This window comes from Tasmannia lanceolata, unplaced genomic scaffold (assembly GCF_043159265.1).
Source record: "Tasmannia lanceolata isolate RefF3 unplaced genomic scaffold, GAP_Taslan_0.1 ptg000016l, whole genome shotgun sequence".
NCBI classification, from domain to species: domain Eukaryota; kingdom Viridiplantae; phylum Streptophyta; class Magnoliopsida; order Canellales; family Winteraceae; genus Tasmannia; species Tasmannia lanceolata.
In genome coordinates, this window is record NW_027518693.1 from 12,026,286 (window position 1) to 12,051,116 (window position 24,831).

General features: G+C 36.2%; 1 protein-coding gene across 1 annotated transcript; it reads right to left on the minus strand.

Annotated features, from left to right (window-relative positions):
- Positions 1–54: 54 nt before the first annotated feature.
- Positions 55–23,067, minus strand: LOC143848040 (regulator of nonsense transcripts UPF2). The gene is made up of 17 exons (XM_077356820.1): positions 22,918–23,067; positions 22,033–22,116; positions 20,831–20,918; positions 18,443–18,645; positions 17,484–17,828; positions 15,158–15,262; positions 14,587–14,714; positions 13,415–13,588; positions 13,138–13,219; positions 9,976–10,269; positions 9,684–9,881; positions 9,386–9,487; positions 7,993–8,244; positions 7,660–7,878; positions 5,065–5,235; positions 3,909–4,094; positions 55–1,469 (listed from the first exon to the last, which is right to left on the minus strand). The coding sequence occupies exons 2-17, from the start codon at positions 22,093–22,095 to the stop codon at positions 534–536; spliced, it is 3,546 nt and encodes a 1,181-aa protein (XP_077212935.1). The 5' UTR covers positions 22,096–22,116; positions 22,918–23,067; the 3' UTR covers positions 55–533.
- Positions 23,068–24,831: the final 1,764 nt, after the last annotated feature.

Below are 24,831 nucleotides of genomic sequence, written 5' to 3' on the forward strand. Positions count from 1 at the left end.
TTCTTTTTCACATTAAAGCCTTTAGAAGAAAAGTGATTTATGGACAGTTTGAGCTGTTCAAACCCAGGAACACCGCTTAAAAATTCATGATATTTGAGTGGTTCAAGCCTCTTGCATTTACTAGAGTTGTATGATACGGCTAAATACAGATCAAAAGTCAGTACAAATACAATTGTATGACTCCTTCCTTTCCCCAACTCCCTCTCTCTTTGAACTCCAATACAGATCAAAATATATACAAGGAACTTGGAGAGATGTATTCCCTTTCGGGAAAACAGTGCAGAAGGATCACATTCCCACAGCCGACAACCAAAAAGCTGAAAATAAGCACAAAGGAAGTGTAACTGGAAGGACCCATGTGATAAGATGAGCTTTTTTTTTCTCCACTCACATCTGAGAGCAAAAAAGCTGAAAAATAAGCACACGGGAAGTGTAACTGGGAGGACCCACGTAACAGATGAGCATTTTTTTATCTACTCTCAAGCTTGGATTCACTGACCCCTACCCACATATATAACCTTCATTTCTTCGCTCTACCTTCTCCTGCCATAAAGTCCTCCAGAAGAATGGTGACGCGGTCGCATGCCACCAACCCTATGTGCTGCGTCCCACATGCCACGGCCGACTGGCCTACTCCCACCCGCCTGCACCCAATTCGTCGGCTGAGCCCCAATCCCATTGTTCTCCTCCTCCCTATCATTATACTCCAAAATCAACCTCTTAATGTTCTGCTTCTCTTCAAGCTCTGCAGCCTCTTTCTGTTTTGTGCTCTGAACGAGCGAGCAATCACGGGGAATAAACATCTGTTTTGTTTGTTGCTTGTTTCCCCTCTTCACTAAAACCTTCACACAAACCTTGTTGTTCCCTCCCCCACCCTCTTCATCCAATGTCTCGTCTCCACTCTCCCCCTCCACAGGTCTACTGTGGTCCTTGTACCCCTCAAAAATGTTCATAGGTATCATCATGTTCAGAGTTGGCCGGCCACGTAAGTCGAGCTTTCGTGAATCCAAGCTCTCCTGCATCAGCGCCTTTAGTTCCTTCTCAAAGTCGGCTTCTTCTTGAGGATCTACTTCTACTAGCTTTTGTCTGACTTGGACGTCCTCATCTTCGTCGGATCCAATGGGCCCACCACCATCGTCGTCATCACTGTCGCAGCCATCTTCATCTTCATCTGAACCAATGGGCCCCTCCATATCAATGCTGCCACTCTCTGTATCACTATTGCTTTCTACCTCTTCATGGCCTCTGCCATTTTCTTCAATTCCATTTGCTGAGTGTTGTCCGTTTGCTGCGTGGCTAACCATCATTTGGGCGTGTGATTTGTGGGATTCAGTATCAGTGGGTTTGTCACTGTTGGTCTTTTCAGTTGAGACCACACGCTCGTGCTCCTCTAGTTCAATTAGGGCCGCATTAACTTCCTCGATGGATGTGTACCTAGTCATATTAGGGCGTAAATCTCCAAAAAGATCCTGCATATGTTCCAATTTACAATTAACCCACTAAGTCACAAAATGATGGGGAAGATAAAAGATATGTGAAATCTAAAGTTTTTAGAGTTCCATTGAATCATACAGGCAAATACCTGCATGTGAACCAATAAAAAAGGAGAACTAATAGTAGAAATTGGATATCCAAAAAAATCTTCAAAATGATAATCAAAAGTAAATCCAAACACAGCCACAAACTTTCAAGTAATCTACGTCTAAAATCTAAAGAAACCTTTTGAGAATCATTGAAGTGATAGCTCACCAGGAAACTCCAGGCAGCTTATAACAAGCCTTTAAAGTTTATCTAGAATGAAAGATCAGGTGGGACAGACGAGGTCAAAGAAACCCACTTGCCGTTGCATAAACATCCTTTCTGCAAACTAATCTTGAACGAAGAAAGGATGGCGAGGAGGCTGAATTGGGAAGCTAACAAGATGGTGGGCATCTGGCTGGTGGACGAAATGATCGCTAGCAGAAAAAATCCGGGATTCTTGGCTCGGGTTCCGGAGGATCTCCTCATTGAAATGCCAGATTTCCAAATCCAGCACATCCTGGGAGTTAGAGAAGTGCTCGGCATAGGTATGATGTGGGCTTGGTTTGAATCGTGCTAGGTCTGCCCAAATTAGGACCGCTAACATTTTCTGCTCATCCGTATTTATTTTCAAGATCTTCGTTGAAGATCGCAAAGGTGGTTTTTGGTAGTTTTTTAGGGGTTTTAAGAATGATCCTATAGAAAGGTCGCAAATTTTGGAATTTTTTGGGGAATGGTGGATGTAAAGGGGATGGGATAGGGGGAATAGTTTTTTGGAATTTTTCTTTTTTCAGGGCCCTGGAGTTATCTCCTAGGCCATCATACGATAGGTCCCTTCTTCATGTAATTTTCGTATGAATTATTAATATATCTCTGTCACTTTTCAAAAAAAAAAAAAAAGAATGAAAGATCAGCTGAAACTATTTTGAAGGTTTGATGTGATAGTATTAGCAAGTTAGTTCCGTTGATGAGCTATCTTTACCATACATTGGTAGATTATCTACAATTTTTTTTGAATGGCAAATAAAAATTTCATTGAAAAGGAGACAAGAGGGTCCCAAATTTACAAGCGAAGGAAAAGAACAGGATTCAAGAGTAAAAATACATAAAGAAAAAATACAAGGAAAAAAATCGAAAAGCTCAAATCTCTCCCTAGAGACTCCCTCTCTAGCAAGTTTGTCTGCATCCCCGTTCGCTGACCGCTTAATGTGGTTGAAGGATATCGAGTGGGATCCAATACTATCCTAAATCTCATCAAATAAGTCATCAAATCTCCAAGGTGCTACATTGATAGATTATCTACATTGGTAGATTAATGACATTGGTAGCTCACTTGAGAGGGCACATTTTTTCAGAACAGCTTTCTAAGGGAAGGAAAAACAATAGAATGTTTTAATGTCTTATATTGTCTTCCTCAATTAGAAAATAGAAATTTCTTCCTTTTTGGTAAGTTGTGACATTTTCATTTGGCTACTGATGTTGGCACTACCATGTTTTGATAATTGCACAAACTCAGCTTGTCTTTTATTATTTAAAGAGCTGCCAAAGGTTATCACAATTCCCAAAAAGATTCATAATTAAAAAACAATTCCAGAAAAGCTCTCAGAAGCCTATTAAAAAGATAAGACAAAGCTGAGTTTGAGCAATTATCAAAACATGGTAGTGCCAACATCAGTAGCCTTAATTTATATCATAGATCCTACTCTAATTCCTTTTTTTTTTTTTAATTTGTCCTTATTTCATCATACTATTTTCTTAATTTCTTATGATTTTCTTGGGAATATTTAGAATCCTTTTCCAAAAAAATATTGGGTATTAGCCAACAAGTGTCACATGTCACTGAATTTTGAGTAGTCTAACAAAGCCATATCTCTAATGCTTAAAAACATGTGTAAAAAGAAATTTGATGAAAAGCATGCCGACTTTCTTTGTTGTTTCTGTTGCTTCATAGTGTTGAGTGATAACAATCAGATTGATGTTTTAATGACGAGGAAACTGTGATCATAGAGTCAAGCCTTTCACCGTTTAATGAGCAGAATGATATAACTCAAATCATGTTTGTAATTTCAGAGTCAAACGATAAACCAGGTATATTACATATGCCAACTCTAGCCCCCAGGAAACTTTCAATCTTGCTATTAGACCTTAAATGATATACTAATATTAATGGGGATTTGCTAGTGTCCATTGCAAAAGGCATTTCGCAGATGGGCCATTGCATGTGAGAGCAGCCACCTCGTGAATGAAGACAAAATCTGCTGAAAAGTGAGCCTGTGTGGCTGCTCTCACATGAAACGGCCCATCCGCGAAATGCCTTTTGCGATGGACGCTAGCAAATCCCATATAAATGATATGCGTTCAAGTACTTCTAATGAAGTAGCATAACTAACCTGAATGTCAAACTCAATATCTAATGGCATAGAACCTTTGCTGATAACATATCTCTGGAAATACACCAAGAATCGGTCAAGCTTTCTTTTCGAAGAACCTCTGTCAAAGTAATGGCCACAAGTCTGGAGAAGTGTTATAATCATTCTGATGCGGAAACAATCTTCAGGTGGGTCCAGCACATCTTGCTTTATAACACAAAGAAAGAAGTCAGCCACTTGATTAGGATATACCGTAGTGGAAAATCATACTAAAATAAACACAAATAAAAGGAAAAGGATCAATAGATAATGAGCACACATGCATAAATAGAAACTTCAGGTAAAGCGCAAAAAGAAGAAGAGACAAGAATGCATACATGGAAAGTTTATCAAAGAAGCCAGATTTTATTAATAAAAGTAAAAAACAGAAAAAATAAATTATTCCTTTAGAGTCTACATCAAAGTCCTAATTCATTAAATCAACAATGGATACTTCACAACCTACATCCATCACGAGATTAAGAATAGTGCATAAAGAACCACAAAAGCCAGAGTCATCCAAAATCAGTTCGTACTGGTTAAAACTTGAGGAGAATCTCAATTGAAGTTACTACTAACTGGAGCCCAGAAATTTCACCCCTACAACTAACAACGAGGCAGAGATTGGCTCAACTAGTTGGGATTCCCCAATAACAACATTGAGCAGATCACATTTCAAGCAATGACAAGCAGTGAAATAGCTCCTAGGAAATTGGAAAGTCAGGATCAAGCACTCAAATCCGAAAGTTGGGATTATTTAGATACTACAATTTTTAAATGACGCTTTTCCAATTTCACATAATATTACTAACATCCCCAACTTTACAAATAGTTCCGACTCCTTTAGTACCCAAAATATTATAGCAACAGTGATACATATCACCAATATAAACCAGATGATATATTCATCAAAATGGTGCTCTGCTTCTATAGTCTAAACAATGGTTGCGACCAAATTTCTACAGATGAAAGTATGAAACCATTAAAATCCAATAGTCAAGGTTCACAAAATGCACCTTGAAAATCAAATAGTCAAGGTTCACAAATGCAACTTTTCAAAAATAAAAATAAAAAGGGTTCACAAAATGCACAAAATGGAGTCCATGAGTAGATAATTAGAAGGAAAACATAATATTACCTCTGCTGTCCCATGGCCAAAAACAACAATCAAATACAGTGTTTCAAAAATAACAGATGATTCAATATGTTCATAGTTGTACAGCTCTCCTAAGAACCGCATGTGAGCTATGCGTTTTTGCTGCATTCCGTAGTCATTCAACTCCAATCCCACCCTAATCTCCTCCAAAACCTGAAATAATAATGGTGGGAATTTAATTCAATGTCAATATGAACTCAATCGTTATTGGATAAAAGTATTAGTAACACTAGGATCATAGACACTCCTCTTTTTGTCACAAAATTTTCTTGATAGGAACTTGCAATACATTAGGATTAGTTGAGTCCTGATTGAACAACAGATAAGTATTGCTTTAAAACAACAATTACAGATAATAATGATAAAAAGAAGGGGCTGCTGTTGCCAGCAATGTTAGTTTGTCCTATATGTAAAATAGTAAATAAAAGTAAATCAGGCAACACAAATACAAGGTTGGAAAAGCCTAAATCTAAGGGTTATGACAATACCAGCTTCCTAAAGATAATCAAATTGATTTCCAATTGACTGAAGTAATATTGAAGAGCAAGTAGGCGACCAATATGACTTCACTCCAAATCAAATGCAGATTCATAAAAAAAGACAGAGATGGTCAGAAATTACAAATAAGAAATAAACAATACAACACAAGAAGTAACACCCTCAAGAGGGAAGAAAATCAAATCTCTCCAAAGACTCCAAACCAACCCCCCTCTTAGCTTGTGAATCCGCCACTTCATTTGCCGATCTCCTAACATGATTGAACTCAACCTGAGAATCTCCGATAATTTCTAGGATCTCATTAAAGAAGTCTGCAAACCTCCACGGAAACTTATGAGAACCCAATAACCATCGGATAACATTTATAGAATCACCTTCCACTACAACATTATTAAGATATTCCCCTTCAAGAAGCTTTATTCCTTGATGAGCAGCCCGAACTTCCGCCTCGTTCGAATCGGCAATTCCAATAGGCCCGGCATAAGACCAAATCACCTTACCCTTATCATCCCTTAAAACCCCACCAATACCAGCCGGTCCAGGGTCATCTAAACTTGATCCATCAAAGTTAAGCTTACACGAGCCATACCCCGAAGGTTCCCAATCTTGAACAATATTATTACTCCTTTCAACACTCGAGCACACCTCTAACCATCCATACCATAAATCAATCGCGAATACAAAATTAAATAAAGGTAATGACTTCGCCCAAAATATAGTTAACGCCGTAACTTTAGAAGCAACAAAGCTAGCACTTTCATAAATGCCTCTAAAAGCTCTAGCATTTCTTTCTCTCCATAACGACCATATAATGGCAAGAAATGATAGCTTCCAAAGAATTTTCCCCTTCAATCACCACGGAGCAAATTGCCAACTCTCTAGAGCCTAGGCCATACCCCTCGGAAAAACCCAATGCACACCAAACCTCCCCAACACCATTCCCCACACCTTTCTCGCAAAACTACAATGAAGAAGCAAATGGTTCGCCGACTCTCCATCTTCTTGAAAAAGGGTACAAAAATTAATAATGATCATCTTTCTATCTCTCAAAAAGTCAATCGTTTGAATTCTCCCTAATATGGCCGCCCACCAAAAAATAACAACCGAAGGGGGAGCCGGGATAGACCAAACTTTGGCAATCACAGGAGCAACAGGAGAGCGCAGTAAATGGCTGTAAAAAGATTTAGATGTGAATTCACCTGCAGTGTTCCAAATCCAACCCTAGCATCCACCCCATCCCTCTTAATATAACAACTCTTAAGAACATCAAAAAGCCTGGAAACCGATATAAGTTCTCTATCAAAGAAATTACGCCTAAATGCAGGAGTCCATATAACCCTCCCTTCCATCCGATGTTTAAGGGCGTAATGCTTCAAGCAACCTCAAATGCAGATTCTTGAAAGTATCAAGTTGGAAAAAAATAATAATTTGATCTAGATCAGCTTCAATGGAAGATATGAACAGGTCAAAAGCTCAACTAGGCAAAAAATTGTAATGCACAATTTATTTTATTTTTTTTGTGAAACAGTAACGCAACAGCATTGGTCATTACACAATACACAATCCTCTATGGTGTGCATATTCAGCTGCTTCTTTGACACTTCATAATGGGTGTCATACTCGTGTGTAATACATATTACTGAGAGACTGATCCATACTATACACAATCAACAAAAGTTTTGAGATAATATATAGTATTACTGAAATTAAGTATTTTAAAAAATTATCAGAGTGGCCAAATCCCATTAATATTTATATATCATGATTATCATAAGCTTTAAAGTTAATGGAAGGATACCGGAAGAAGACATCGCTGTGCCATCAAGACATTGTGGTGAAAAAAATGATGGTATCTGGATTCTAACAGTATATTCTCCTATCATAAAGTCTGCAATTTCAAATTACACATAAAATGGCTCTAAATTTACCAAAAAAAAAGAAAGAAAGAAAGAAAAACAACATTTCTTGAAATAGAAACACTCTATACATGATAATACCTCAAATGCAACAGAAAAACAAGATAATTTTTGTAAGGACCAAATGATGATTAACCACAAGTACAAAACAAAAAGAACAAACCTCATCAACAACTGCAACTGCAAATTCATCGTGATAGCGACTCAGGCCCGCGGTAAGTGAAGCAATCAGGTGAACTTGACTATACTTTCCCTTGTGAACTTTCATAAAGCACTTCAAAAGATATGGTTCACATTCATCCCAAGGTAATTTACGGAGTTGCCTCAGAACATGCTCAATGGACGACTTATCCAGGTCTGAGAAAAGCAACTTTCTGATATACTGCAGGCGCAATATTAAAATAATTTAGAATAGTACGAAAAAGCATATCGAAGTTAAAGTAATTTATAGGAAACCATACAGGTTTCTATAGAGAAACATATAGGTTTTCTATACCTGGTGTAATGGTGGGCGAACTTTAGATACACGGGCAGATCGTTCAGGTGGTTTGCACAAGTAATAAGCATTTTCCACAAGAGTACTATGACGAGAATCCAAATTTTTTACATTTTTCAATCGCATCAATGTCTCCAACATGTTTGCCATGCGTATTGTAGTTTCTGGAGAACGATATAGAAAACGTCCACATGTCTCAAGAAGGTTGCAAGCAACATCTATATTGTGATGAGTAAAATCGTCTAAACAGGCCTGCTTAGAAGAAAGAGATCCAGTCAGAAGAAGGATTTGAGTTCAGCATTGCAAGCTAAATGCTTTTTGCCAGAATATAGATTCCACAGTCAGTTGCTATGATAGATTACAACAGCCATTATATAAATAGGTACTTTAGCAGATACAGTGAAGGAGGATGTAGGTTTTTCCTATATAAATACATGCATACATTTTTTTTTGAATGGTTACATGCATAAGCAAATAAACAATTTTCTTCAACCCATCAATATCTCACCTTTTAGTTCATACAAAATCTTGGAATTTCAACCATACACACACACACACATGCACACACACATGTACACATGCACCCACATGCTCATGCGCATGCACATAGACAAAGATAACCATTTTGGGGATATTTGAATAAGAAAGAAGCTTGTTTGATGCAGGTTTGTAGCTGCAAGTGGCTGTTGATGGAGTTTTCTTTCCAGAAAACATCTGTTTGAAAGATATCTGCAGCTATTTACTGCAACTTTTCTTAGGATATGATTTACGGTTGTATTCAACCTAGTCTAGATCTATTTCTGCAGCAGTTCTTCGTCTTTTGAGTTTGGTATCAGTTGAAAGGTTAGTTACTGTGATTACTGAAGTAATTTTTCTCTACTAGTTGATAACAGATTTGAAATATATTGCTGTTAATTATAATCAAGAGCTTCTCATCGACATTTGGTTCATATTTCCGTTATAATTCGCATCAACGTGTCCACACATTTGTAAAGAATTGATATATGCAGATAAAAAAATTTCAAGATTTTTTACTGCACATAATTGCATTCATTCCACAGACAAAAAAGATAGCTTTTATACAACAAACAAGAAATCCATATATCCCAAAAAACTAGAGAGAAACTGAGCAACGCAGGATGAAGAAAGTCTATGTATTGTGCAAAATGCCACTAATTGAAATTAAAGAACATAAAATAATAATTACAAACAAATAAAAAAGGAAACATGGAAAAGCAAAGAACAAATCAGATTAACTATTGTATGCATCAACAAAGGTTTACATGGCAGAAAAATGCTTCACCTACTCAAAGGAGAGTAGATTGATGTCCTAAACAAGCCAAATGTTAGATTCAAAGGTACTTAAACTCTTCCTGTGAACTAAAGACATTACCTTCAAACAACTAAAGACAAGTCCAGCTGGTGCAATTCGGAATTTGGACAACTCTCCAATAAATCTTATGTTCCTGATCTTTGTTTCAATGTTCATTTGATCCTGAAGCATGTTCAGAACAAAAGAATGAAAAGAAAGAAGAGAGCGACAACTCGAGGAAAGAGGCATTTTAAAAATAAATAAAAAATCTAGGAAAGAAATGAAATTCAACATATAGGATACAAGAATACATAACAGATCAAAACCAGTTCTAACAACTTCTAATTGGTCTAACACATCATTCCAAACTCAAGCGCACCTTTTTATTTATCAAAAAGTTGAACTCCTCCTCCAACATCTGTAGAAGCATAGAAGAGACATCTTTCATACATGTTGACAATGTTGCTACCATACGAGAATAGTATGGAAGTAATTCCAAAGAAGTTCTAGGGATGTTGAACAAAGCCCGCACAAGCTTTTTTCGATTTGATTTTGAGTTCAAGTAACAGAACTCAACCTGCAAAAGGTAATTTTTTAAGCAAAGAAATTCATGATTAATCCACAAAATAAAATGTCAAATATTTCAAATAAGCACAGGTAATGGTAATTACAGTCAACTGATCAATAAGGTCACGGCTCACGCAACCCGGAAGCCTCTGTAACAGACCATCCAAATTTGTTCCATCAAGGCCTTTCAGTTTCTCTTTCTCAGTTTCGCCTTTCCTTTCACCATCTTTTTTCTTCACTTTCTCTCTGTCCAAATCTTTAATCTTTTCTTTATCTTTATCCTCTTTGTCCTTTCCTTTCTCATCAGTTTTTCCCTCCTGCAATGAATCGGATCCCACATATGCCTCTGTAGTGTCTTGTACTGCCAGGTGAACTTGGTCCGGCTCTGATGCTGATTCCTGCAAACAAAAATACTTCAGTAAGTGGACAGACAGAGAAAAGTAAATTATCTGAACAGAGAAACACATACATAATACTATTTAGGATACGCACAGAGGCTCTAAATAAAGGGAATAAGACGGAGAAAAAGCATTTATACTAATGAAGGGAGAAATAAAACAATAAAGAACTGCTGAGATAATACAAATGGGAAAAAAGGGGAAAAATGTAAACCAAACATTAAAACCTGTACAAAATGGTTATGGACAAAAAAAGCTCACAAGACATTTGGGGAAGAGATGAACTATAGAGCAGATTGCATGGTTATGACACTGACAATGAACAATAGTGGCACGCACAAAAAATCATTGCAACTGAAAGAATTTATGCACGACTAACAAGGAACCTGTTGAAGTTATTTTCTTTATGATGTTTAGCATAGGCGATAGTATAATGTTAGATTAGTCTTTTTCTTTTTATTTCACTTGAGATTGACAACTATGTGATTTCTTTTCTAATTGAATTGAAAAAATACAGAAGGGAGAAAATTCAGGAGATTTCTTTTCTAATTGAAATGAAAAAATACAAAAGGGAGAGAAATCAGGAAGTTGGAATATTCACTTCTCCAAACACCATGATTTCTCTCTCTTTTCTACCCTATTCTCTTCCCTTTTGTTCAACTATTCTCATCTTCAACTCCCAACCTTATTTTTTGTGACATGGTATCAGAGAACAGATATCATCCATGAATTCTCTTCCACCTCGTCTTTTCTTTTACTTATATTCTAGATGCATCTATTGAAACCCTAGATTTGTCTTGTGCAAAGAAAACATGAGTTTGTGTGTTTTTGCGCCTAGGTGTTTGCTACTGATTTGTGGCCTCTCTCTCCGCCAGTCGCTCTCGTGAAGGCTCGCTCTTGTCCATCTCAGCAGCAATAAGCTTCTCATTTTTCCATCTCTTAAACCCCCCACACAACACCACCACCACACCTCCACCCCCACACAACACCACCACCACCAAAATAATAATAATAATAAATTCTAGCTTTCGTTACCTCTCCAAAACCCTTGCATAGAAAAGCCCCTTTGGGGGTTCAACAAGGGAAGAAAAAAGCTCCCCTTTTTTTTGGTTGGAGAGGAAGGGACTGAGACTGAGGGAGAGAGCGACCCACGCGGCGGGGGGTTGAACTGTTTCAGTGCCTATCTGTTCAATCTTTTATTAATGAAAAATCCCAGATTCATTTGTAAGTTTATTTTTTTAATTTCCAATTAATTATTCCAAATTATAGGATTTCTTCTACTTTTTGATCTGCTTTAATGGTGGAAACTCGTTTTATTTGGCTTAGGGTTTGGGAATTTCATATGAATTTGATAAAAAATGCTTTTTCCTTCGAATTTCTTCTTTCATTTTTCATTTCAGGTTTTGCTTCGGACATGTATGTATTGTAATAATGGTGAGGAGCAATGTTTAGGTCTGGAACTTTCTGATATCCATGTTTTAGGAGCTTGAATTTCTTGTCCTTTTCCTGAAATGGAGTACTTTTGATCCACTTGTACGGATATGGCCATATGGGGAATTTCAAATGACTGGTTTCATTTTTCTCTATTTTTTTAAATTTATACACTATTTTTATTGTTCTATTTCTGTTTGTTTTCCGCTGCAAAATGCTGTTTTAGGATATTATGAAATATTAAAAGTGCATTATATGCACATATAAGGATTAAATCTATACTGATGTTAAAGAGGTGGGAAACGAATTTTGTAAGCAAAAGGCAGATAGAATGAGGTAACAAAAGGCAGTGGTTGAGAAATCAGTTGAAACAAATGCAATGACGCCTTCTAGAAAATCATATAGAAACATATTCCAAATGTTTCTAAAGATATAGGCTCCCAAGCTGATAACGTTTTATTAATAATATTCTAAAAGACCCTATAATGTGTCATTCATGTGGGGTAACATAAATAATTTGAAACATTTATAGACACATGAACGCTTCTTTCTTTTTCCTTATTTTCTTTGTTTTTTGTATATAAGAATGAATCTTGAATCTCTGATCAGCATTACACGCTTGAGTGCATCACCACTAAGGCAAAGGGTCAAGTTGAGGACACATGGACAATTGGATACCTCACAGGTGTCGAATGGATGGTCCAAAAAACTTTGCACAAATATTTCACGCTATGATTCCCAGAAATGAATACAGAGAGCAAATACAACTCTAAGCATTTCCAAAATCTAGGGCATACATCCAGACACAGGTATCACACACCATTTGTTACAATACAGGATATGTAAGAAAAAAGATAGAATACTCAACTAGATTTAACTTAGAAAAAGTTATACTTAATGCCTACAGCATCTACGTGACTCAAATACTAAAGTTTAAATTGCAAATATGCAACCCTAATCAGATAAACTGTCATCGATTTGAAGCATGACATTTAATTCAACAAACAAGAAAAAAAGAAGTAGCAGCATCATAACAGAGATGGTAAATCCTGCATATACAGTACTTGCGATTCATAAGTTCTGGGACACTGCTAAAAAAATCATGCTTTGAGAACTCTATCTGTACTAGTATAGATAATCACACTCAAAATAATTAGTTTCTCGCGTCACAACTATTTTAATTCACATTGTATCTCATCTCTTCATTTTGATAAAGTTTATTTCAACAGATAAAAAGTTAAGAACATCATACACCAAAATAACACAAAAATATAGTGCAATATAAGTCAGTGAAGATAAGTAGCGACTAGGAAATAATTTTTTCTGCAACAATAAATTCTAAATGATATTTTTCTAGGCTAATAATACTATTTTCACAATATTAGATGGTAAAGGTGAAGTCAAAGCACAAAAATAGCAATCAGACCACATCCTTACAGTTTGTTGCTCTTGTGTCTTGGATACTTGCTCTGTCATCTTTGGTTCTACTTCTCCCAATAATACAGCGGGAACAAAAGCTCTGGATAAAACATGGTGCAAACAATACTAAGTACACAAGTAATTAACACATACAATGAGTGAAGATAACTTGATCACCAAAATATTATAGAGTAAAAAAATGTGGAACTGGCAAGTCAGAAAAGACCGATGCCAAACATACCTAATAAAAAAAACCTGGAATTAGAAAGTCTGAAAAGACGGATGCCAAACAAACCTGAGATCAGGTAAGCATTCATAGAAGGACCTCGTATCTTCATCATCCCAAATAGGTTCAAGAATAGAAGATTCTTTTCCAGAAACGGAAAATGATGTGTCCTCTCCAGTTGTAACTCTAGTGTGACCATCTTCTGGCATTACAGGGGTTTGAATTTCGAGTGCTTCGGCTAAGCTGTGACGAAAAAAAGTAATGAGAATGTGAAATGGAGAAATAATAAATAGAATTATGAAAAATAATAAGAACGACTAAGCCCATGTATGGATTGCGGGAATTCGACGGAAAAGTTTGGAAAGGAAAATATTTCTAAATTTCTCACTTTTTTCCACTTACAAAAACAAGATAACTTGAACCAACCCTAGTCAATTTTTACTTAGAGGCCTTCATTTTATGATACTATCCCTCTAAATTAATCATAATCATATCATTCCCCTCGGAATTGTGGGGAAAAAATTCCCAAGAAAATTTTTTCCATCAAAAATGTTTTCCTTGCAATCCAAACAGGGCCTAAAGGAATGAAGCAACATCTTAAGAAATTGTATTTACCACGTGTCAGTGATGGAAGAGCAAACAAACATGCATTTTGAAAAAGATAATTGCCCAAATGAAAGGGGAGGGCGTACCATGTTTGATAGCCCAGCTCCCCTGTCCCCCCTCCCAAATTTCCCAAATGAAAGGGAAGTGCACTGAGCATTTCCTATATGGAAGATCTCCTTTTCTTTTCCTTTTTAATATAAACCATTGCCATTCAAAAACAAAGACAAGACAGGGAGGGGTACCATATTAGATACGCCCCACCAATTGCCCAAACGAAAGGGAAATAAACTGAACATTTCCTATATGGAAGACCCCAATATATTGATTAAGGTATGATACAATTGCTAAGAGTTAGTTATAGGAACCGCATGACATCACAGATCTAGAGCTTACATACAGTAAGCTTACAACATCTTTAAACTCTGCAGGAGTTGTCTACAGTCTGGACTCTGGATAAAAGGAATAACCACACAGATTTTACAGAAAAAGGAATGATGACAAACGAGGTATTTGACACCCTGTAGTAAAATTGCAACGATCAAACCATTAAAAAGCTAACTAAAAGATTACACTGAAAGTGTAGAAACAATTTAAACTTTAAGAGGAACAGGAGAACAGTTATCATGGAAACATACGTAGACACACCGCGGAATAAGTGGTCAAAAGATTTCCGAAGCTTTTCATATGCATTCACATTTTCTTCGCTGAGTTCCCCTTTCGCATTCAAAACCTTCGCATTTTCATGCTCCATCTGCCTAAGTGCCTGCAAAGTAAAAGAATCAGCAAATACATTATTTACAACAAGTTCTCACATATAGCCAGGAAGAGAATAAAGAATTAGATAACTTAATAAAGAGAGAATAGATAAATACAGATGCATGGTAATCAATTCCATTAACTAGGTCCAAATTGGTATTTGATAAATTCCATTATAAAGAAAGAATAGATGATTACCAATATGAGTAGATTGAGAAAAAGAAATTGACTGCAAAGTAAAAGAATCAGCAAATACATTATTTACAACTAGTTCTCACATATAGCCAAGAAGAGAATAAAGAATTAGATAACTAAATAAAGAGAGAATACATAAATACAGATGCATGGTAATCAATTCCATTAACTTAATAAAGAGAGAATAGATGATTACCAATATGAGTAGATTGAAAAAAAAAAATTGACCGTGAATAAAGATATCATAATTCTTACCGCATGTTCGGAATGGAGGAGGTCGGCAGAAGCGTCATAATAAGAGTTAATTGCTTTCCTAAAAATTTTCTTTTGATCCGCTGTGACATTAAGGCCATTAAAAAACTGCAATGCATTTTATCAGGAAGTCAAGAGTTGAAGAAGAAGAAAACAGAATTCAAGACTTCTAGAGGGCAAACAAAATTACAGCAGGCGTAGACCAAAAAATGTGTAAGCTGATGAATATAAAATGAAATTTGGTACCATTCCAAAAAAAAAATAGAAGAAAAATTGGAAACCAAAGAGATTTCAAAATATTCAGGAAATTGTTAAGTTAATTTTTCATACACTTTGAGAAAGAACTTGAGATAAGATATGTAATTTCTGATGAAGAGAGGAAGGAATAACTAGCAATCAAGTATTGCAAGTTCAATGTTTTAGTCTCTAACCTGCTTTCTCCATCATTCCTCTCACTGTAAATATGCATGGGTCACTAGGAAAAAAACGTAACAAATGACATGTTTGACATTAGTGTGGTCTTTCAATCATTTTTACATGGATCTGTTGTATGCGTGATTTATGCATAATAAGAATTGTGGTTATATTTTGCTTCATCCATGAAATGCGGTTACCTACTATACTGTATTTATATAGGGAAGCCCCCTCTTATTTTTTATGGGGATGGACAGAGCATAGTAGCCAAAGGAAGTTAAATTTTCAACATCTGTGAATAAAATGAAAGGTGCGTCTTTTTCTTTAGGGCCATTATATAGGGTGCAGTTTAAAAAACCTAGAGGACAGTTACGGGACACCTACAAATTCTCTCTTATCTATAACCATCAACCTCCCCTCCACCTTTCACATATCTCTCTAAGACATACATATAACTCTCTTTTTCTCTATAACTCCTTTCCAACTTTCTCACATCCATACTCTTTGCAAACCCCTTTAAACAAAAATAGCTACTCAAGCAATGAGGCTGATCACATGCAGGTGATAAGCCACATTAATTCCACATAAGACTCAGATAAATGTAGGCCCTATTTATTTGCCAAGGTGGATGTATGATATGAGGCAAACAACCAGGGTCGGTGAGGAGTTGCTCTGCATTGTGTGATTAAGAGACAATAGATCTAATTTGAGATTGACTTAAGCCTTATTAAATAACAAAACATGTGTACCATACCAAATGTGATGATGACCATTACCAACAGGTACATGATTAATCAGTATTCTTATTACCATGCGAAAAAATCATTACTTTAGGTCATGTTTTAGGCCTATAGTCTCGCAGAACATCAAAGAACCATCCAATTCATTTATACTCCATCCCAACCATTATAACTCCGAAAGCCAACTAGAAATCTCATTTCCATGTTCTGCTTGGGTTCACAAAAATGATAAAGAACTTCTTTGAGTTTATAGAAACTTACAAGCCAATAAAAACTGAAGAAAAAAAAAGTTTTTTTGTTGCAAGGCTATGGATTTTTAAAAAAAATAAGTATTTGGAGTACTCAATCCAAATTTTCATGAGATGCAAAAAGAAAAATATTGAGGTTGCACTTAAAACTCAACCCTAGTATCAACAGAGCCAAGTCCCCCCGTGGAGGTTCGAGGCATTTTTTTTTATGAGATCTTTGATAGGATTAGTGGATCGTTTGTAGTGTTCAAGCACGTTAGAAGATCCACTAATGGCGTAGCGGATAGGCTTGCCAAAGTTGGTGTGGGGAAGTTGGATTTGATAATGTTTAATTTCCTTCCTCCTTGATCATGTTTCTTCTCCTTTTTTGTACTCTTTTTTTCTTGTTTTTAATCTTGGGTGGACCATCTCGGTCTTCCCCTTTATTGAATGGAATTGATACCATTCAAAAAACAAAAATTATCAACAGAGCCAAGTCCCATCATAGAGCTCTTAGGTAGTTAAATGAGCTTTCAAACATTGTTTGTATACAAAAATCCAAGATCAGTAATGATCAAAATACAAAAAGAATAATGGTAAAATAATAATAAAATACAATGCAGAAGATGTGCAAGTTGTATACTAGCATATTATAATTGCATTGCATCAACTCAGGTTCTTTATTAATAGCATATAAAAGTGTTCAACATAAGATGAAACAAGAATTAATCTGGAAAAATAAAATAATTAAGCAAAAAGTTATATACTAGCTTATTATAATTACACTGCATCAACTCAGGTTCTTTACTAATAGCGTAGGAAAGCATTCAACATAAGAAGAAACGAGAACTAATCTGGAAAAATAAAATATTTAAGCAAAACTAAGTTTGACATTAGAGTTAACAATGAGGAACTGAATAGCTATGTAATGCTAATTATTGCTAGTACCTCTTCATGAATTTCTTGTACAGATTGAGGGAGTCCTAGAAATATTTTTCCTTGTCGAGTAAAACTCGTAATAAGAGATAAATTCATCTGGGTTGTGTCCCTATCCTTTAAATACTCCAAACTAGTCAGGTCCTTAATAATATTTATGAAAATGCCTGCATCCTCTATAACACCAACAAAATAGAGTTCCATGAGAAGTTTTAGAGAGCTGCGCTTCTTCATTGCCTTGAGGCTCTTATCTATATCCAAATCATCTCCAGATTTTCCAGGAAAGAAGACTTTCAAGAGGCCTTGTATCAGGCATGGTGCGAAATCCATGTACCTTTGATGAAGCAAAGAGCATACCTGTAAAATAGAGACAAATACTCAAAAAACTTATTTATAGGGATGTCGTATTAGCAAGTATACATGAGAAGATTTCATAAAATTAATGTACTAAAAAAAAGGATACAGACCGAAAAGGTCACATATGGGTATAAACAGGCTGTTTCCATGAACAAGTTTCATGTCGATCCTCGTTATTCAGTACATAAACCAGTCCCATAGATCAAAATTCGATATGATCTAAGTTATACAGCAAAGATAACTTTATGAGATATTGGTTTGTGGGGGGTGCGTGGGAGGGTTTGGTGGGGGTGGGTTGGGGGTGACCGAGGTACATGGGCCCCATCCTGGGTAGGGCTTCGGTCACCTGGGCCATCCCGAGTAGGGCTTCCTATTTTTGCATCTCCATATCATTTGTTCTAAAAAAGAATGAGTTTCGAGGCAAAAAGAATTTGAGTTTCTACGCAAGTTTTATGCTATCTACATAACCAACAGGAAAATGTTCATATTTCCATTAACTCACTCTTAAGTTGCCATTTTCTAGGGATGGAAGAACTTTATCATAAACTAAGAAGTGATGAAAAAACAAAGAATTCAATGCATATAGATAGCATAAGAAGTTTAATAAGAAACACCTGAACAGCTGCTTGTATATCTGAAGTCCTGAGCTTGGCATCACAGATAGCCGTTACAGCTTCACTAACAAATTTGCTCAGGTTAACACTTTTTAATTCTTCTATCATCACTTCTCGTTGCTCTTCATTTATCTGTTTAAGCTTTTTAATAACTGCTGTATTGCGCCTAATGCTGGAGTCCAGTGTCCTGAGGAAAGCTGAATCTGGAAACCAAATTGCAATTTATTCAAATTTTTAAGCAATACAACAAGCCACCTAGCACTAGTCTAGAAAGGTAAAAACAAGAAATCAATTTCATCCCCTAGCTTTTCTTGAGCAGACCATTCAGCTTCCCCTCTCTCATATATATAACATCACATGTAAAAGAGCTCTACGAATTATCAGAGTTGATGTAATAACCAGTTTATGTACACGACATAACTGAGATTCTCCCCATGTAGAAATAAACAAACAGAATATGCACAGTGAACTCAACACAGATCAACTAATACAAAGTTGATAGACAGAAAGGTGACCTCAGAGCCATGACTAAAGAGAATAAAATCTACTTTCAAGTGGATCATTCATCGCTTTCATGTGGCTGAACCATGGCTAACTCTTTCTTTGATATGTTTGCCAGAGATATAGGTTATGGTTCCAAGGTTTCAGGCTTCGGTTTTGGTATGTCTTTCGATCGTGACGGAAATGGAAATGTCCCGGTTTCAGATGGTAATTTTGGTGGAAATCCTGTAAAATCTGAAAAAACGTATGGAAACATATGCAAATGATAGACATTTACGATGAAACTTTAGGAAGAAAGATGCCTGACGAAGGAAGATCAGAGGCGGTGAAACGTATCCATGGTTTTAATTTTCCACCAGACACGAAACGACCGAAATGCTTCTGTTTCTATCCCTACTGAACTAACACCGAAACGACACGAAATACATAAACCAAAATCGTAAGTGTAAGTGGTATACTATATTGGGATGTATAAGATAATTATATTTATATGAATTGCATGCAAAATGGGGTGCAGTGCTTCAAAAGCAAAATTCTTCTCGCTTCCCAAATTTAGGGAAAGCGTTCTTCCCACATGTTTCCTCTAAATCAAGAATACGGTTCCTATTTGGGTGATTTTTTTCCTAGAAAAGTGTTTTCTCCTTTTAATAATGCTGAAGTGTGTATTTCAAAATATATTATATTTAAAACTTTAAAATATCTTGAATTTCAAATAGAACTTACGTGGATCTTTTTTCAAAAACTTAACATTAAATCTATATGAATAAATCATGCAAAACTATAAATACTTAAAAATTGTATTTCTAATCAGATGTGAAGTCGTCTTTACTACTTGTAACCCCTAACCTACATTAACCCTCCCACCAACTAGCTATAACCTTTTATCCTTGTATAAAGTTGGGGCTCTTATATTTTATATTCTCGGTGGCATCTTTTTATAAAAGATATTAGAGCATATTAAGTATTAGAAAATAAGTCTTTCAGCCGATTTTTCTTGCAATCTCACCACCACTTAAATTCCATTTTTTTTTAGCATCTAATACTGAGAGAGAGAGAGAGAGAGAGAGAGAGAGAGAGAGAGGAGGGAAAAGATGAGTTGATGGTCTGACAGTCTTTTGGTTAAAAACATACTGTATAAACACCCCCTCTAATTCTGTCAGAATACTAGTGAAATGAAATGAGATTAGGATCTGTGAATTTTGACACATGTTTTCTTTTCTATTTTCTTTTTTCTCTTCCTTCTCCTATGTTGTACCTACATATAGTATTGTAAAATATATGTACTTTGAACAACATTTTCTAAGACAATACTCTCTTATATCTTATATCACTAGATTTTTGTATTTTTTCTTTATTAAGTATTAGAAAAAGAAAGATTATAAATTACCAACGTAGGAACAATGTCGGTTCCTGCTCTGATAATAGCATATAAGAGATTACAAATTTATGGAGCATTAATTATGAGAGCCCTAATTGTATGCTTCTTTTTTGCTTCCAATGAGGCTTATTACATGCATCATGTTGACTTTCAATGATGCTTCATTCATGTTTCCTCCCACTTTGGCAACTATGATCATGACCATATGACCACCTATATTAATTAATTTACACATGTACTAAAATATCAAAGCCATTTCAGAAAAGTGGTTCTTGTGGCCTTGCAGGATTCAAATTGCTGCAATGTAGAGCAAACTTTGGATCAATTGAGGAAACACTTAGATGATCATGACCATATGACCACCTATAATAATTCTTCTATATATGTACTAAAATATCAAATCCATCTCTGACAAGTGGTTCCTGTGTCTACCAACTAGGCCTTTCAGGATTCAATACATGTACTAAAATATCAGACATTTTAGACAAGTGGTTCCTCTGTCTACTAACCAGGCCTTTCAGGATTCAAATTGCTGGAACGTAGAGCAATCTTTGCATCCATTGATCTTTTGAACTCCTCAAGACGAGCAGCTGTTTCCTGTAACAAAGAATGATCAAATGTTAACAAACCCACTTCTTACACGTGAAACTTGTAACCTAGAAGACTATTACACTAGATAAAAAAATTCAATTTATTCATAATTTGAGTAAATGGTCTATATGAAACAGCCCAACAGCCATGATCATCCAACAATATCCAGGGGACAAATACAGTAAAAAAGCAGCACAAATATCGAAAAGTGTCACGCCATTGCGCTGCAATCCATATGACGAGAATGAGCAAAACAATGTTCTAGCAAAGATGTAAAGCTACAAAAAGATGCAAAAGAGTAATGCGATGCTCCCAGGTTGATCCCAAGTAATACGGTCGGAAAAAAAAAGATTAACAAAATATAACAAGAAAGCAAACCCCGGGATTGAGCCTCTACCTCAATGGTCAAGGCTTTGTGCTTCAACCTAGAGGTCAAAGGCTCGATCCCAGCTTACCTACCAACAAAAGGAAGTGGTATATTCGCCCTTCTTTAATATTCAGATTATAAAAAAAAAGGCAAAACCACAAGCTTCCAGGGCCATATTAGGCACTGCATCTCATTTCCTTCTTTTCAATAAAGTTCACTATTTTTTTCAATTTAACAATTTTGCACTTTAGTTTATCAAATATCCATGGATTGCATAGTAAATCCATGCATCCATGGATCTTTGTCCTGCATTAGGGGGGGGGGGGGGGGGGGGGGGGGGGGGGGGGGGATTCAATGATGTTAACTACCTTTTTAGTTGTGTTCTACTTCTACATCCATGGAGATCCACAGATCTTTGTTGTTCGTTCTAAGAAAAGAAATAAAACCAGAATGTGAATGCAATCACAAAGCTGTTCACAGAGATGATACATGCATGAACTGAAATGAAATGCTGTCAGAAGAATGTAACACATAGGCAAATGCTAGTATGAACTACGAGAAACCGCTAAAGGCATCAATGCTTATAGACACAAATGCACTGACAGAAATATGAATTGACATACACAAACATAACCACAAATATTTATAAAGGCGAGGAAAACAAAATGATTTACATGCACTCAATTCCATAAGAAATCACAGGACAAGTGCAGTATCAGACCATCCATGGCATAATGAAAAAATTAAGCTTACCTCGTCATCTTGTTTGCCATGATTTTCTTCAACTACACGACATTCGTCATCTGGATGTTCCATACTCTTGGCTGTATGCTTGATCTACAAAAGGCCCATAGACATTTCTAATTAGCAAGGAAAAACATTTGTAAGATCAACCAAAGATTAGAATCTAACACATGAGTTCTTCCAACTGCTTAGCGTGAGAAAAAAGACGACTGTAAGTGGGATAACATTGAATTCCACAATAGGAGAATGACACCAATTACTCTAATGGATGGCCTTTAAATGAGTGGTCTGGAAAAAAAAGTTATGAAAACATGATGTCCATGGCGAGAAAACTTTCGTTGATCAAAGGGTTAAGATCGTATGAGAAAGAAAAACTCAAATTGCAGAAAGCTTTCTTGTTTTAAACCCTAAACAAAGCTGAAACGAATTGGAACAATGAGTAGCCATTAGGGACACCATTATCCAAACTAAAACCCTCCTTCAAAGGAATTCAAAGAGGATAAGAGGATTGAAACAGCAGAAAGCTGAAATTTCACAAAAAAAATAAAGGCAATATCTGAAAAAAAAAAACTCAAATTGCAGAACGCTCCATCAAATAAATAAATATAAACCTCGATCGGATTTTTTAAGTACTGAAAACTGCATTTTCCGAATGGTTCTTGAGCAAACCCTAAATAATCTTCTAAATTCCATGTTCAGATAACAAACAAACCCTAAAAACGAGAAAATTGAAAAGAGATAACATATACTTGAATTTAAGAAGAGGAACAATAAGAAATGATAGATTTTCAAACCCTAGAAAACTAAGGTTCCCTTTTTTCTACGATCAAAGAAGGGAAACCCTAAAAACAAGAAAATCAAACTCGACGCAAAGTAAAAACGAATCTAATTTACCTTTTTTCCCTTCAATTCGAAGACGAAAACCCTCAAAGAAGACCAAATCCAAACGCTATTATAGAAGTATAATCAGTTGCTCCGAGAACAATATAAAACAACCTCAGCGAGAATAATAATAAATAAAGAGTGGAGAGAAGGGTAAATGAACAAATCATCTGCAAAATGAACGGACTAGATTTAGAGATTAAATAAGGGTAAATTAAATATGAACCGTTGGATGAATGTTGGACTTATGGTTATGGAACTGGGCTGAAATTTGTGGCTCACTCAAAGTTGGGCTGTGTCTTAAGACTGACTTAAGACTCTTAAGCAACCACATGCTTTATTAACCCACCCACAGAGAGCTGGGTTTGGCCTAGAGTATATAATTACTTGGGTTGGGCTTTGGCCCATTAACTGCACAGAATTAAAATTGGGCCATAGTTGCTTTTCTTAACATCCACTTTTAGGCCTTTCCTAACAAGTATTTTTAGGCCCATGCCTATCACATGGATGTTGTCGGATTCGTTGATCTCATCCGACTAGAGACCACATGGCCGTTTGGATAGATTTTACAAGTTAAAACATGTATGTTGTAAGCTAGAACCTGGATTGTACATTTTCATGATTGATTTTACGAGTTAAAACCCGTGTTTCTATAAGCTAAAGCCTAGATTGTGCATTTTTCATGACCGTAAAATAAATGTTTTAGCTTATAAAATGCTTCTGGAGTAATTGGTTGTTTCACATGGTATGAGTTATTGCCTCACGCCATGTCCTGGGTTCAAAACCTCAACAACTTCTTGATACTAAAAATTCATGTGTGCCACAAACCCAAAAGAGGGGCCACATGTCGCGTGTATGGCTAACACAATTTGGGGTATATTTATGTCCTCTCAAGTTCAGTGTGAACCAAATTTTTATATGAGCATGTGGATCTTGAAACTTTAAGGCCATGCTTTGAGGCTTTCTCATTGTGAGAGCTAACCCAATTTGGTGTATATTGGTGTCCTCTCAACACCCCCTACTGGGCCATGTTGGGTTTTTGCACGGTAGGGCTAGGCCATGGCGGAAGCGTGAGACATAGGGCCATGGTGCATGGGCTTCGATGGGCCAAGTTGAAAGGCCACGGTGTGAAGGTTTACTAAGGGTGTGTTTGGCCTACCGTTTGAAATAGCGTTTAAAACGCCGTTTTGTAAAATGGCATTTTGGTCCAAAACGGCATTTTCATGTTTGGTTGGCCAGATCAAAATGGCGTTTTAAACGGCAAATAGAGGTATTGTGTGTTTGGTTGCAAATGCCCGAAAACGAAGTTTTAGTGGTAAAATGACAAAAAAGGGCATTGCTTGGTTGGCCTCAATGTAACTCAACTACTCTCTCATTAGGCCCAATATTAAAAGGTCATTAGGATCTCATTCAAACACTATTAAAATTAAACATCATTGCCAAAAAAATAAATGGCTATACATTTGGGGTTCTTCTCTTTCTTCTTCTCAACAGCCGGATTTGACGGACGAGTGAAGGCGCTGAGGCAGTGAGGCGTGAGAGGGTTTGCAATTTTGCAAAGTAGATGAAGAAAGTAAGAAACTAGGAGTGAGAAACTAGGGTTTCTTTTAATTCTTCTGTCTTTAGAAAATCAAAATTAAGAGATCATATAATGATATCAACAGCCCCTTGTTTTGAATTAAATATTAACAATTTAACAAATTTGTATCCTCAAGAATGATATTAACACCCCCACTTTTTTGGTATTTGACGTAACACATAAAATCGTGCGCTTATACGTAAAAATGGGTTTTGGTGAGGGCAAACATGTAAAAACGCACAGCCCAAAAACTTTGTTCAAAACGGCGTTTTGCAAACGGAGGCGTTTCAAACGGTGGCTTCGCACCCAAACACTCCCAAACGGCCGTTTGGCCCCAAAACGGTATT